Here is a 14,634-nt window from a genome sequence, read left to right on the forward strand (position 1 = left end):
CAATAAATAAGAAGCAACTGCAAATACAAAACCAAATGGAAGAGAGTTAATCAAAATTCAACTCTTAAATCACAATCAATCGTGAAAACAATGATGAGCGCAGACTACCAGATAAATGATATCAGCTACAGTTTAACCCTTCTAACTTTAACTTAAGCAAATTCTTTAATTAGGGATGTGTAGTTTAGAGTGGTAGCCAGGGCTTGAAATTAAGATTTTCACGAATGGGGGCTCTTGATCATTTTCAAAACATGGTTTTTGTTTTTTTAGATTATATTATAATGCATTATAAATATCAGCCGAAATTAGACATTTTGTCGTCTGAGGGAGAAGGGGAAAATTTACGCCCCCATATAATATTTTTTTGTTTTTATCAGTATTTCTTAAGCAAAACTATAATACACATTTTAATTTTTTATTTAACATATTAGCCACAGTGACATTACAGAGTGTTCTAATGCGCCACTGTGGTCAGGCATAAATATAGGTACCTATACAAAACACCTGTGCTCAGCAACATTTGTATTTAATAAAATCAACCACGAGCGTTGTTCCACAACCTCTCAATCAGTTCAGCGCAGCTAATGTATAATTTCAATAAAATTATTAAAATAGTATTGACAAATGTCACTATAAATCCACTGGTGGAGGTAATGAAATCATCTTAAAAATAATCAAAAGCGGTTCGGTGATTACTGGTCACACAGTCACTAAAATCTCTATGACGGAACATCTGGCAGCCGAAAAGTCCATCATACTATTAAAAACACCGTCGAGTAAGTGCAATCAGATTAGGCCGAGTAGCATCCCAGAGACTGTGTGACCGTTATAATTGGTTTCAAGGATTATCTCTTTACTAAGTGCATGTAGGCTAAACAATGGCCACCGAATTGGCCGCTATCGGTCCCTTCTCAGAAGTGACCGATACCGTGAGACTGAGTGTCGTGGAAATACATATCCGGGTACGTGCCTGAACAATAGGGGAGTAACCGGACGTCGAAGATGCCCTGAGCGACCGATCCGTTATTAGGCGGTACTTAGGCGGGTTCGGTGATTACTGGTCACAAATTACTCGTCACAAAGTCACTAAAATCTCTATAACGGAACATCTGGCAGCCGAAAAGTTCATCATACTAACGATAACTATCATAGTAACGAGAACTTGAGTGCCAAATATTGTGTATTCGCGATTTTCATGACAAAAAATGTCTTTGTGACCACCCCAATAGTCCAATTACCACTTAGGCGATATCAAGACATTCTGGACGGAGCACCGCCAGTGCGTGTATCTCCTTAATCACCAATAAATGCTGTGACACGACTTTGGCCTTTTACTTGGATCCTCCATCCACCCCTACGCAACAATACTAACGAGAACTTGAGTGCCAAATATTGCATATTCGCGATTTTAATGGCAAAAATTGTCTTTGTGACCACCGCAATGTGACTAATAATCCAATTACCATCAAAAGCTTAGATTAAAACAAAATTTGCCGTTGTGGCAGCACCGAGACGCTGGTCGTAAACCGAGGTGTTATGCATCTTGTTCAATCAGCTCTTTGATTCGACGTTCTTCTCTGACTTCGACCGAAGAAGCCCTGCTTCTAGTTTTGATGATGGAGTGCAGGCTTTGTCTTTGTACTGCTCCAGCGGAGTACTTCGTCTCCATCCATAACAATCCTCATCCATTAGTGCAGCACATTTGGACTTGCTGTCATCTGCAGGTCAGCTACAGTCGGGCTTACGGTTACTTTTAATCATTTGCTATATATCATTAGTCCAGTCTCATGAACTTTTTCATTTGCAGATTAAGAAATGTGACGGGTTGCCCGATACAATATGTCTTTCGTGTGACAGTAATCTAAAGTTGTTCAGCAATTTCCGAAATGTCTGTCTTCAAAGTGACGAAATGTCGAAACAGAGGTCTAATAAGTGTTTGGATATCAAGCTGGAAGAAGTTTTACTGGAGGATTTAAAATGGGAGGATGAGTCGGGTGTTAATTCACCAGCAAATGATAATGACAATACAATCAAAATGATACCGAGTGCCGTAGACGTAGAGAGTCGTGATTCTGCACAAAACATCGATTCAATTGAAAATACTAGTTCGAAAGTAAAACGATTTCTTGTCCCAATATATGTATGAATATTATTATACATTAAAATTGATATGGTATTCGTTTATGTTTTCAGATGCGCGGAGGAAACGTTACTTCATGTGATTATAAATCTGAAGCAATTAATGATAATGAACCACATAAAACTATTTCCTGTGATATGTCTACCCAGGTCTCGTTTGAATGTGACATTTGTTTAAAATCATTTCCTCTTAGATGGAAGCTTGTGAGACATTTAAAATCTCATAGTGTAGTAAAGCCATACATATGTGGCATTTGTTCAAAATCATTCGCTTCTAAGTGTAACCTTTTGAGACATTATAAAGGGCATTCTGGAGAAAAGTGGTACAAATGTGATATTTGTTTAAAGTCATTTGCTACAAAATCGAACCTTGTTGATCACGTTGAATCTCACAACGAGGTAAAACAGCACAAATGTGACATCTGCTCTAAATCACTTTCTACAAAACGTAGTCTTATGAGACATTTGAGGTGCCATACTGAAGAAAGGCCGTTCAAATGTGATATGTGTTTAAAATCATTCGTTGCAAAATATTGTCTTGTTGAACATATCAAAACTCACACTATGGTCGAACAATACAAATGTAACATTTGTTCAAGGGGGTTTGTCAGAAATGTTAACCTTAAGAGACATTTGAGATCGCATTCTGGAGAAAAACCGTACAAATGTAATACTTGCTCGAAAGTATTTTCTCAAAAATGTAACCTCGCCGTTCATGAAAGATCTCACACTGGGGAAAAGCCTCATAAATGTGACATTTGTTTAAATTCATTTACTCATAAGTATACACTCGCTATACATAAAAGATCTCACGGTGAAGAAAAACCACACAAATGTAACATTTGTATAAAATCATTTGGTACGAAATATGGCTTAATGAAACATGTAAGATGTCACACTGAGCTGTATAAATGTGACATTTGTCTAAAATCATTTAATTCAAAATATTCCCTAACATCGCATGAAAGAACTCATACGGGGGAAAAACCGTACAAATGTGATATTTGTTTGAAATCATTTTCACAAAAGTCTCATCTCGTGAGACATTCGAAATCTCACATCTGAAAAATCATACAAATGTCTGATATCAAATAAACTTGGAAATATACCTGCATACCTATTTACTGTCTAAATTACCATTGTATATACATATGTACATATATTTATTTATTTTTATTTTTACATACATATATACAAATATACCAGGAAGGCTTAACAGGTAAACCCCAAATGCGCCTTCCTGGTCCACATAATTATTACATAGATACATGTAAATCTAAATATCTGACATATATGGTCAGTATACATATATTACAAACATCGTATTAATACTGTTGCGTAGGGGTGGGTGGAGGATCCAAGTAAAAGGCCAACAGTCGTAGCACAGCATCTATTGATGATTAAGGAGATACATGCACCGTCACTGCTCAGTCCAGAATGACATGATATCGCCTACGTACCGCCTTATAAAGGGTAGATCTCTCAGGACGCCTAATCTGTTTACCTGTTATATAGTCACGTATTCGGATATGTAATTCCACGACATTGGGTCTCCCTGTACCGATTCTGAGAAATAACTAATACCGGTCATTGTTTAGCCTAAATGCACTTAGAGTCCAGATATAATCCTTGGAAGTAAGTGCATGCACTTAGTTAATCCGATAACAGATATCCGTTGGTCTAAGTGCAATTCGCTCAATCCGCGGCGTACGTAACAATACGATAAATAAAGATGAATAACTTTCATGTAACGATACGAATTTTATATTCGATAAACAACCACAGAGACATCTATGGTGAGCAATATGGCGAAACCTAAGATATAACAATAACTAAAGGTTCGCAACAGAAAATTGGGAAGGAAACGCCAATTTTACAGGAATCGTTTCAATGAAAATCAGAAAAATTGGCAAATTCTGATAAGAAACGATCGACCTAGACAAATCAAGGTCTGGCCAACAACGAGACTTAGCGGGGAATCGAACTCGTAACATCAAGTACGAAATAATTCAACATTCACCACTAGACCACGCTGCTGGTTAATATATACTCTATATAATGGATATTCGGGGAATTATCCATTATGAACTGTTGAAGCCGGGCGATACGATAACTACAGACGTTTATTGTCAACAAATCGATAGATTGAATGAGCAATTAAAAATAAAACGTCCAAATTTAACCAACCGAAAAGGAGTGATTCTATTACACGATAAGGCGCGCCCTCGCACTGCAAAGATGACCCGTGAAAAGATAAAGAGCTTAAATTTTGAGGTTTTGAAGCATCCTCCATATTCGCCAGACCTCGCTCCATCTGATTTTTATCTCTTTAGATCGATGCAACATTCACCTAGGGACAAACAACTTAAAAATCTGAAGGAAGTCGAAAATCGTTAAAATTCATATTTTAATTCGAATCTGCCAAATTTTTACAAAAAAGGAATCAAAAAATTGCCTGAAAGATGGCAAACAGTGCTAGATAACGATGGGTATTACATTTTATAAATATGTAAGTTAATATGAAGAAAAAAAATCAATAAACGCCTATGATGTTAAAAAAAAGTAGATTTCTTTCCGGTGCCCCTGATACAATTGGCGATTGACGTAATTCAGAGATGTTTCCGAAGCTCGGAGACCGGTTTACACGTCTGTGTGCGCATGCATGCATATCATATTCCGATTTACTCGTTTCTTTGAACATTTACGGAAATCTAAGTAAGTCTATTATCATTTATAATGTATAATGTAAAAACAATATTAAGTAATAAATAGAAAGATAATTTAATAAAGTAATAAGCCGAGCAAATGTCGTAAATATGTTCGCGACACGCTCTCTGAAATATCGACGACATCCTCCCAAGGCAATCCGATGGGTACTGCGGGAATTATGGAGGGGCGTGTGGCTCGCCAAAGATTGGAACACGCTGTATTTGCTAGCTCCATCAAATACCGTGGTGGATACCTCTAGTGTTAACGCTGCCGAAAAACGGTTAGTATAGTAGATCAGTATTAGTATATCAGTGGCGTGCCGTAAAAGTCTCTCTCCCCCCCGTCGTACATCCTCACTTAATTTGCGCTAGTAGGATACAACAGGAACAAGAGGAACAGGCTTTCCCTCCCGCACCCTGCGCGCGCACATTAAACAAGGCTGTATGACAAAAAGAGAGATAATTTCACCGCATGCCACTGATATATATTATATATACATACATAGTACCGTTTACCATTTTTTTTGATCTTTCGACTTAAGATTTTTCGATCTTTGCCTTCCGATATTTGCTTTTTCGACCTTTTCACTTTCGGTGCCGTGAGGTAGAGTGGAATGTTTAGACTTTTCTTTTCAATTGGAAATTTTCAACGATATCTTTGCGTTGACAGTGACTGCAGTGGCGTAACTACCGCGCCCGCAGACCCCGCAATGCGGGGGGGCGCCGAGGCTTGGGGGGCGCCCCCCCCGCGGCGGGGTGCCTTTTTTGCAGATTTTTTAATTTGTTCCGTAATTTCTTTGCAATAAATTTTTTAAAAACCTCCGTTATTTTTTAACTCGTTTTATTGTATTTACATATAGCTGAAAATTCTCTCTTATTCTTGTATATATTTTTGTTAAAACAATAAAATAAAATTATATGAGGCGTAAAATCGTAAAAATTTATAAATTTTTAGCTGTCAACATTAACAGGTGGGAAGTTTTTAAGGAAAATTCATCATCAGTTACTTTAAACAGATTGTGCACTGCTTGTTGGTCGTCCAGATTAGACTCTATTAATGTACTTCGATATATATGTAGGTACTTACATATATGTAAAGATGTTTTAAAATTTCTTACAGAAATAATTTTAAAAAGTAAAAGAAATGATGAACAATCAAAAGAAAAGTGACTAAAAAAGAAAATGGAAAGTTTCGAATTTATTCTCGTACTCGTGCTTCTTGAAAAATTCTTCGGTTTCTCAACTTTGTTTCAAAGTTCCTTCAATCAAAAAACGCTGATGATATCAGTGCTCAGTCTATGATTAGAAATGCATATTGCGAGATCAGTAATTTTAGAAATAAATTTGAAGGATTCGTAACAATTTCAACAATATTAGGGTTGAAGCCAAAATTGAATCTAAAAGCATTTCGATGAACTTAGTCATGATATACGATTCCAGGATTCATTAAAAGAAATTTTGAACAATTTTTAATGCGGCACTCAACGTAACCCAAGTGCAAATGAAGGTTCGTATCACATTATTTAAACATCGTTTCAAAGTTCGCTTTCCTGCAAAACAATTATCAGATGACGATTTACATATATGTATGTACATATGTATATCATGAAGCTCTAGCCAACTAATATGTCAATGATTTTGAAAAATCATTGCCTGATCAGATACTTGATTTCCGTTCGTGCTTAAAAGAAAATAAACCTTGTAAAAATAAAGAAGATTTGGCAAAGCTCTTTATTTGTAATTTTTATAATTTAAATTCGTCATTTAAATCATCTTGTTCCTCACGCTTCCGGTAACTGTAGCCACTACGGAGCGCTACTTCACAAGTTGAAACTTATTAAAAATTACTTAAGGTCAACTACATATGTCACAACATCATCTTAAAGTATTAGCAATGATTAGTATTAAATTTTAACAAAATAGTCGTGTTTGAAAAAAGTTTTTTTTACGTAAAAGAGGTATGAATTATTAATTTGGAAAGTTATTTTGCTGTAAGGAAATAGTATGAATATATGGGGGGGGGGGGGCGCCTGGAATTCACGCTACACCACTGGTTGACAGACACTTTATTTAATATTCTTCAGTCAAAATCTTTTGATATTAAATACTGCATAGATAAAGTTAAAGAAATAATCTATCTTTTAAAAGAAAATAGAAATGATTTCATTTTAGTTTATACCAAAATAAAAAATGATGTGGAAAGGATGACCAAGAAAAAGACGTGGAGAAGATGATACAGAAAAGTATTTGCGTCTCTATAATGAGATATTTGACACAATAATAGGGCAAACGTAAGTAAGATTTAATGACTTAAAAGAGCTTGGTTTTATAGAATTAATTAATTTTAAAAAAATTTCTAAATTCATAGCTTCATTTCCTGATGAACAGTTTTCATCGCCGAAATGAAAGTATCAAAATTTTTTTGATTTGTCGAAATTGCGAAGTGAATTGATGGCCGTGTACAGTCACAGTCAGATTTTTCAGGCAAAATTGTTGAATTCTTAAAAAAAACAGAACTGGCTGATGAAGCATATTCTGAAATATATAAACTTTCTACCTTGATTTTGACTATTCTAGTAAGTACGTCAACAGTTGAACGCACTTTTTCATCTTAAAAGCGCATGAATACGTCAATTCTCAATGCTCAGGGTGAAAGCAGAATATCAATGATATCAATTGAAAAAAAATTACATGAAGATATATTATACAAAATCGTAGAAATTTCTACGATATGGTAGTTCAAAAGTTTGTAGAAAAAGGCGTTTTTTTTGATTTTTAAATGCTTTTTATTATTACGAAATTATGTTCACAATACACCTTATATCTATTTTAATAGCTACTGATCTACTGATCATTTTCTATTTTACAATTTTAAATTAATTTTGTTAGTACTCATAGTATTATATTATTATAATGTTAATATGTACAGCGTAATAGGAAAAAGAGCTCAAAAACCTATTAAATAGGCGATAGGATTGCTATCGCATATAAATGAAACAAATTTGAAAAATCATCGTGAAATTTCATACTATATATGTATTACCCATATAATTTTGTAACTACTTGTAATTAAAAATATTTTTATATACATATATATTTTTTTATTATTTTTCCTGTTCCCTTGATTTAAAAGTCACGACACGCCACTGATATATACATATGTAGGGTTGGTATATCTAGCTGGGTTTTAACCGCTTAGACGCCCAGCCGACGCGCTGAGCGTATAATAGATACGGCTGTTTGCGCCTTAAGGCGCTTTGGGCAGCTAAGCGGTTAATGTTCGTGGAGACTTGGTTAAGATTTAACGTAGGATCTTTATTTACATATTTTTTACACCGAGTACAAATAGCAATGAAGTCACTTTCACGTCTTTGTAGCGAATGAGGTAATAACTTTGTGTATAGTAAACGAGTCTGTATAGCTTTAAGTGTTGGTTTTGGTCCAACGTGTGCTATATCATGAAAGCTTTTGATGAGCGGTATTCGACATGATACTGGTATATACGGTCGTATGTTTCCCGTAGATATATCACACCAAATTGGTCGTTCCACGTTTGATAGCTGGATTTGACGTTCGCGATCGGCCTGTTTTTTCTAAATTTGTTTGATTTCAGCTGCCATTTCCACAATATTGGGTTCGGGTGTCCTTCGTTACAGCGTACGTCTCTTGATTGTGGTACACCTCCATCAATTGTTGGAGCGTTGGGTCAGGCATGGATTTTAGTATTGCCTGGGCGGGCTTGGGGAGGCTTTGCATCCACAGTGTTTTTACTATCTGGGAGTCAGGGTGCTGTGTACCAGCCAATTCTCGCATCTGGCGCAATAAATGCGATGGTTTCTTGTCACCGAGTTGGAGACCAGTGAGTAGGCAGGTGGTGCGGCGTTCCACTGATTCGCCTAGTCTTTCGAGTAATGCGTTCTTCAATTTTTCGTATTGATCTCCGTTTGTGCGTGGTCCAGTTATGATGTCGCTAACGAAGGACACGGTTTCGCAGTCCAGGGCTGCGACAAGGCATCCATATTTTGTACAGTCGGATACTATGCCGGCGCCATCAAAGTGAGCTTTTGCAATTCCGATTTTCAAGGAGATGTTCTCCTTGAAAATCAGTGGGAGGCGTAGCGCTATGCGTGCTGTCTCCAATGGTGCTGGGGCTTCTTGTACAGGTGCCGGTTCTAGATCTCCGTTCACTGACATGTTTTTCTAAGTTTGCTTCGGCTGAGGCTGCGGTTGCAGCGACGTTGCAATGTTCTTCGAAGGGGATGATAGTCGTGAAGGTGTGATGTTTGTTGAAGGAGTCACAAGTTGTAGCCGTGAAGTTGCGATGTTTGTTGACGGGGTCACCAGTTATAGGACGGGAGGTAATGTTGTGACCGAAACCCGGCCTATGGAAACTCGTTGTAGTTAACAGAGGAAGTTTATTTACTCCAGTATACAAATTTATGGTAAGTACAGAAAATTCACGGGGAAGTGGGCTAGTATGGGATCACTGTTTTTGCTTCGAAATGGCACAAGTTATGTTATACTCCTACATCGGTAAAATCGTAATTACGAGTATTATTATTAAGAGGTTTTCCTACGTTTTTTTTCACAGTAAGCTTCCCAGACATGCATACAACAAATCCTGAAAGTTCCATCGTAATTGGTTGAGTGGCTTAGGAGCCTATTTGAGACAGACATATAGACATACATCCACCCCCCCCCCCCCCTAGAATGTAATTTCTTACGGGTCAAAAATTTTGCCCCCCACCTGGGAAAAGCTGAAATTGCGCCCCTATTTAAGGTCCTTATTTTTATAATCTAGTATTTCCTTTCTTTTTTTCCAGTGCATTTGGTTATTATTTTAATATTCGATGTAGTAAAGTAGCCTAAAGCCACTTCTATAATATTACATTTCTCTGTTTGTGTGGCTTTATCCTAGTATGAGTAACCATATGTGATTTAAGATCATGTTTCGTAATAAATGCTTTTGAACAAATGTCACATTTGTGTGGTTTTATCCCCTTATGAATAGCCGTATGTGAATTGAGGTCTGATTTTCTAAGGAATGACTTTGAACAAATGTCACATTTGTGTGACTTTACCCCAGTATGAATCACAATGTGTGAATTGAGGTCTGCTTTTCTAAGGAATGAATTTGAACAAATGTCACATTTGTATGGCCTTACCCCAGTATGAATACCCATATGTGCACTGAGTTCACGTTTTGTAATGAATGATTTAAAGCAAACTTCACATTTGTGTGGCTTTAACCCAGTATGAATACCCATATGCGTTACAAGACTTTGTTTCCTAGTAAATGTTTTTGAACAAATGACACATTTGTGTTGATTCACTCCAGTATGAATTCCCATATGTTCACTGAGTTGCCATTTTCTACCGAATGATTTAAAACAAACGTCACATTTGTGTGGCTTCCCAGTATGAATAACCATATGTGTACTGAGACTTTGTTTCGTAGTATATGTTTTTGAACAAATGTCACATTTGTGTTGATTCACTCCAGTATGAATACCCATATGTTCAAAAAGGTGCCTTTTTCTTCTGAATAATTTTAAACAAATTTCGCATTTGTGAGGCTTGACCCCACTATGAATACCCATATGAGTACTAAGACTGTGTTTCCTAGTAAATGTTTTTGAACAAATTTCACAATTGTGTTGATACACTCCAGTATGAATACCCATATGTACACTAAGTTCCGAATTTCTACTGAATAATTTTGAACAAATTTCGCATTTGTGAGGCTTGACCCCACTATGAATAACCATATGTGCATTGAGTTCAAATTTTCTAAGGAATGATTTTAAACAAATGTCACATTTGTGTGTCTTTAACCCAGTATGAATCACTATATGTGAACTAAGACCTTGTTCCGTAGTAAATGATTTAGAACAAACGTCACATCTGTGTGGCTTTACCCCACTATGAACACTCATGTGTCTACTTAGATTGTGTTTCCTGTTAAAAGACTTTGAACAAATGTCACACTCATACAGATTTCTTTGAGTATCCGAGATTTTCTGTGTCACACTATTGATTTTATGAGTAAACGAATTGTCTTGGAAATCTGTTTTATGGTCCAATTCAAAATGTGTAGAGCAACTCTTCACTAAAGGTTTTCGACATGATAATTCTTCGGCTATTATGTGTCTATTGTTATCTATTATTGCTGCCACATTATCACTCGAAGCAATTTTTCTTCCAGGGGTCTAAAAAAAAAACCGAACGTTATTCAATTAAACATGTGTATTTATAGTGTGATTAGGTGTCATTTTACATGTGAATTTATATTTTCTATTAAATGAATGTTTCTCCGAGAATCGATCTAAAGAACTTGAATCCTATTTACTTACCTCGCCGTCGTCTGGTAAACTAGAAATTTTGGGTGAAAAATCAGCACCCAACTCATCTTCCAACAAAACTTCCTCCGGCTTGACTTTCAAATACTTGTCTAATTCCACCCTCGACGTTGTGTCATTCCGAAAACAAGCGTTTCGAAAGCTGTCGAACAATTCCAGATTGTTGGCACAAGAAAGACATATCACATCTGGCAGATGGTCACCTTTCTTAACCTGCAAATGTGAAAGGTATTGACGATTGCGAGGAGTAGCGAATCAATAGCAATAGTTCAAGTGTAACGTGACTGACCCGCAGCTGACAGCAAGTCCAAATGCGCTGCACCAAACGCGGTGGATGAGGGTCGTCGTGGATGGAGACGAAGGAGCCTGCTGGAGCAGAGCAGAGACAAAGTCTGCACTCCATTGCTTCTCGGGAGGGAGAAACACAAACTCCTGGAGAGTGGATAGTAGACAATGGATACCTAGATATAAACGTTTGGAGTTGAGGGTCTTCTCAGGCTCACAAGCAAGTGGGGCTGGTGACAGAATCGAGAGGGGTTTCCAGAGTGTCGGGTGTCAAAATTAGGGTTGCCAACAACCATAATCTCCTGGAAAATCCAGACATTTGTACGTTGGCAATAAAAGTCACGCTTACTAAAATCGTTCAAGTTGGAGTCGGAGTTTGAAGTCAGAGTCGGTAAATTTTGATCCGACTCCACAGCTCCGATTTTACTAGTTTAATCTTTACTGTTTACATTTTCGGTTTGTGTTTAAATGTGAAGGGTTAGTATTTATATTAACCCTCTCGTATCGATATGGCGTACACCTCAACCTCAAAATTGTTTTTTTTTCAAATGACTCATACTGCTCCCATCGTCTGCCATATACAGGTATTCCTAGACTTACGACGGAGATACGTTCCCGAACCTCGGTCGTAAGTCGAATCCGTCGTAAGTCGAGGAATATATTTATATTTTTTTTCGGTGATTTTACTTACTTTTATTAATACAGTAATTCAAATGAATTCATATTTAAATTTAAAAAAAATTAAACATCTACATCATCCGTACTTATTAATTATAAATTATACATCCTCATCACTTATCACATAAGTACAATCCATTTCTTCATCTTCAGTTTGAGATACGTTTGACTGTATGAGTTTTTTTGAAAAATGTGTCTTATTTTGTTTGAACAGTATCCTGTTTTTTTTCTCTATATAATTCTTGGTATCATGCGAGATTTTCTTGAATCCTGCGGTTCACATTTGAAAATCATTCAAATGTGAACCTCATTTTTCCTTCTTCTATTGCTTCAATGCCTTGCGCAAATGTAATTTTTAAATAATGAGCTTTGAGAGACGCAATGGAATTCGCTTTTCAATCTTGTCATCGATCCAAATCACTAGTAATTTTCCATTTGTTGAATGGGTCCGAGTCTTTTTTTATTTATTATTTTAGATTTGATTGACAAGGACCCTTTAACGGCTTTTAAAATAGTGGAGACCATTGAATGTGACAATTTCAAATTATTTGCCAAGTCCATCACTTTTTTACCACTATCATATTGTTTTATCACTTCAAGTTTCATTTCTAAGTCTATCACCTTTCTCTTTCTTTTAACAAGAGTTTCTTTATCAGTCATTGTCACGTTTCTATATCACACATTATAAATGTTCTTATAAATAAAAATTTGAGCACTAATCAATACGAAATTGAGAAAATAAACATCCTAAAACAATAACGAAAAGTTGTAACAAACAGTAACGACCGTATGAGTTTGTTACCGTCGTGCGACTGGTGACGAATCCCAAAAGAATGAGTCATAACTTAATTTTTAAAACTACTGCGATGTTTCATTTCTTCCGAAAGAGAATTCTCCGTTTTCATAACTCACGTCTGCTTGAGATTTTTCAATCAATTTTTGAAAAATAATTAATAAATAAAAATATATTAGTTTTTTCGGCCGTAAGTGCGAACCGTCGTAAGTCGAGGACTACCTGTATGTACATATTTATATACATATTTACCGACATATCGTTTTTATATATAATTAATATACTTAAACTCCTTGGTGTTAATTTTAAATTAAAAATTTAAGTAAATATTAATTTACTTTCTTCCTTACGTATGATAAATAAAAATAAATAAACACTTCAAAAATATGAAAAAATTTTAAGGAAACCAAAATAAGGGTCGAATTTCGGCAACCGCGACATTCGTTGAAAATGGCATCTTTTAAGACTTTGAACTTTCTTACCTCGAAGCTTTGACGAATAAGAGGGTTAAAAAAAACGAGTTTTTACGAGAAAAAAGTCGCAAAAAACAGAGCTTTCGACTGTGGGAAGTTTTGAGATAATGAAACGGGCAGATATAAAAAATTTAACCATTCAATGTCGGAGCTTTTACGAGTGCGATAGCAAGAAATGGTGAAATTTGCGTGTAAAAGGGCAATAAACAAGTGAGGTTTCAAAATTTTCAGCTTTTGAGTATGGGTCCTTGTTAACATAAAAAATTCGGTCAAGTTTTGACTCGTGAGCTTTTGATTTATAATATATCATGCATTGAATCCTATAACACTGTTCGACAAATGACGACTTTTTTTTGGTTCAGAGACGAGATATGACTTTTCTTATAGATTTATGCCCAGTAAACACGAATCTGGTAATAAAAAATGTTGATTGGCTCGAGATTCGGAGATATATGTGTTTTTTAAATCGCGCGATTTTTCTATATCTTGGTGTTGTTCGGTCGATGACTCAAAATCTGTCAATTTCCTGTTCAAAATGAATATTGGAATCTATAGTCGGGTATTTTATCTTCCATTTGTAGTACTTTTCAGCTTTAAAATCTCTTTAAAGTAGTCGTCCAGTTCAATTAAAAGTCAAAAGTACGTATTTTCACTTGGAATTTTTTCCCATTGGAAAAAATCTTAAGTGAAAATACTTTTTGTACTAACATAGAGTTGATAAGGTTTTGGTCGGAATTCGTAAGCCGGAAGTAGAACTGTAGTCTTGTGTAAGTTTTCCTACATGTGTGTTCAATTTTTATTGAAAATGCTCATAGCCGGTATGTGTGAAAGTGTATGTACATATGTACATACATATTATAGGGGATGAACGAATGAGACGACTGGCATGTTGATGCACGTGCTTTTATTATGGAAGCCGAAGGCGGAGTGAGTAGCAACTCTGAAACACGGGCGAGTTGGTCCCAACTCGCAGGAAGGTGACCAAGCTCGACCATGTCATATAATGAGCCGCCACAATATGTTCGATTATCGAATTTTGATTTTTATCCTTCTTATATTCCTCAAATATATAGATAAAGTCGTAGGTTGGTCACATCCGAATTATTTACATAAAGTAAATGTAATTGGGGTTTTTTTTTTCATATTAGGTGGATTGTTTCGATGAATAATTACTAGACGGTACAAACTACTTGTAAAAA

At 36.0% G+C, this 14,634-nt stretch overlaps 2 protein-coding genes across 3 annotated transcripts; one reads left to right on the top strand and one right to left on the bottom strand.

Annotated features, from left to right (window-relative positions):
- Nucleotides 1-1,515: 1,515 nt before the first annotated feature.
- LOC143920001 (uncharacterized) lies at nt 1,516-4,206 on the top strand. Its single transcript, XM_077442664.1, has 3 exons — nt 1,516-1,724; nt 1,808-2,113; nt 2,194-4,206. The coding sequence occupies exons 1-3, from the start codon at nt 1,614-1,616 to the stop codon at nt 3,202-3,204; spliced, it is 1,428 nt and encodes a 475-aa protein (XP_077298790.1). The 5' UTR covers nt 1,516-1,613; the 3' UTR covers nt 3,205-4,206.
- Nucleotides 4,207-9,246: 5,040 nt separating this feature from the next.
- Nucleotides 9,247-14,246, bottom strand: LOC143920000 (uncharacterized). 2 transcript variants are annotated; one of them, XM_077442663.1, is made up of 4 exons: nt 14,144-14,246; nt 11,496-12,839; nt 11,201-11,419; nt 9,247-11,056 (listed from the first exon to the last, which is right to left on the bottom strand). In XM_077442663.1, exons 2-4 carry the CDS (start codon nt 11,607-11,609, stop codon nt 9,725-9,727), a joined length of 1,665 nt encoding a protein of 554 aa, XP_077298789.1. In that variant the 5' UTR covers nt 11,610-12,839; nt 14,144-14,246; the 3' UTR covers nt 9,247-9,724. The 2 variants fall into 2 exon arrangements, with proteins under 2 accessions (XP_077298789.1, XP_077298788.1); XM_077442662.1 differs by lacking the exon at nt 14,144-14,246 and having other exon boundaries at nt 11,496-13,313.
- Nucleotides 14,247-14,634: the final 388 nt, after the last annotated feature.

The sequence above is a fragment of the Arctopsyche grandis genome, chromosome 12, assembly GCF_051622035.1.
Source record: "Arctopsyche grandis isolate Sample6627 chromosome 12, ASM5162203v2, whole genome shotgun sequence".
Lineage (NCBI taxonomy): Eukaryota > Metazoa > Arthropoda > Insecta > Trichoptera > Hydropsychidae > Arctopsyche > Arctopsyche grandis.

Bases quoted from the DNA above. Each gene is read 5' to 3' on its own strand.
- LOC143920001 (XM_077442664.1), top strand. From the start codon at position 1,614: ATGATGGAGTGCAGGCTTTGTCTTTGTACTGCTCCAGCGGAGTACTTC. The intron at 1,725-1,807 runs GTCAGCTACAGT...TTTCATTTGCAG, and splicing joins GGACTTGCTGTCATCTGCAG to ATTAAGAAATGTGACGGGTT. The intron at 2,114-2,193 runs GTAAAACGATTT...TTATGTTTTCAG, and splicing joins TTGAAAATACTAGTTCGAAA to ATGCGCGGAGGAAACGTTAC.
- LOC143920000 (XM_077442663.1), bottom strand. From the start codon at position 11,609: ATGGAGTGCAGACTTTGTCTCTGCTCTGCTCCAGCAGGCTCCTTCGTC. The intron at 11,420-11,495 runs GTCAGTCACGTT...TCACATTTGCAG, and splicing joins GGACTTGCTGTCAGCTGCGG to GTTAAGAAAGGTGACCATCT. The intron at 11,057-11,200 runs GTAAGTAAATAG...TTTTTTTTTTAG, and splicing joins GTTTACCAGACGACGGCGAG to ACCCCTGGAAGAAAAATTGC.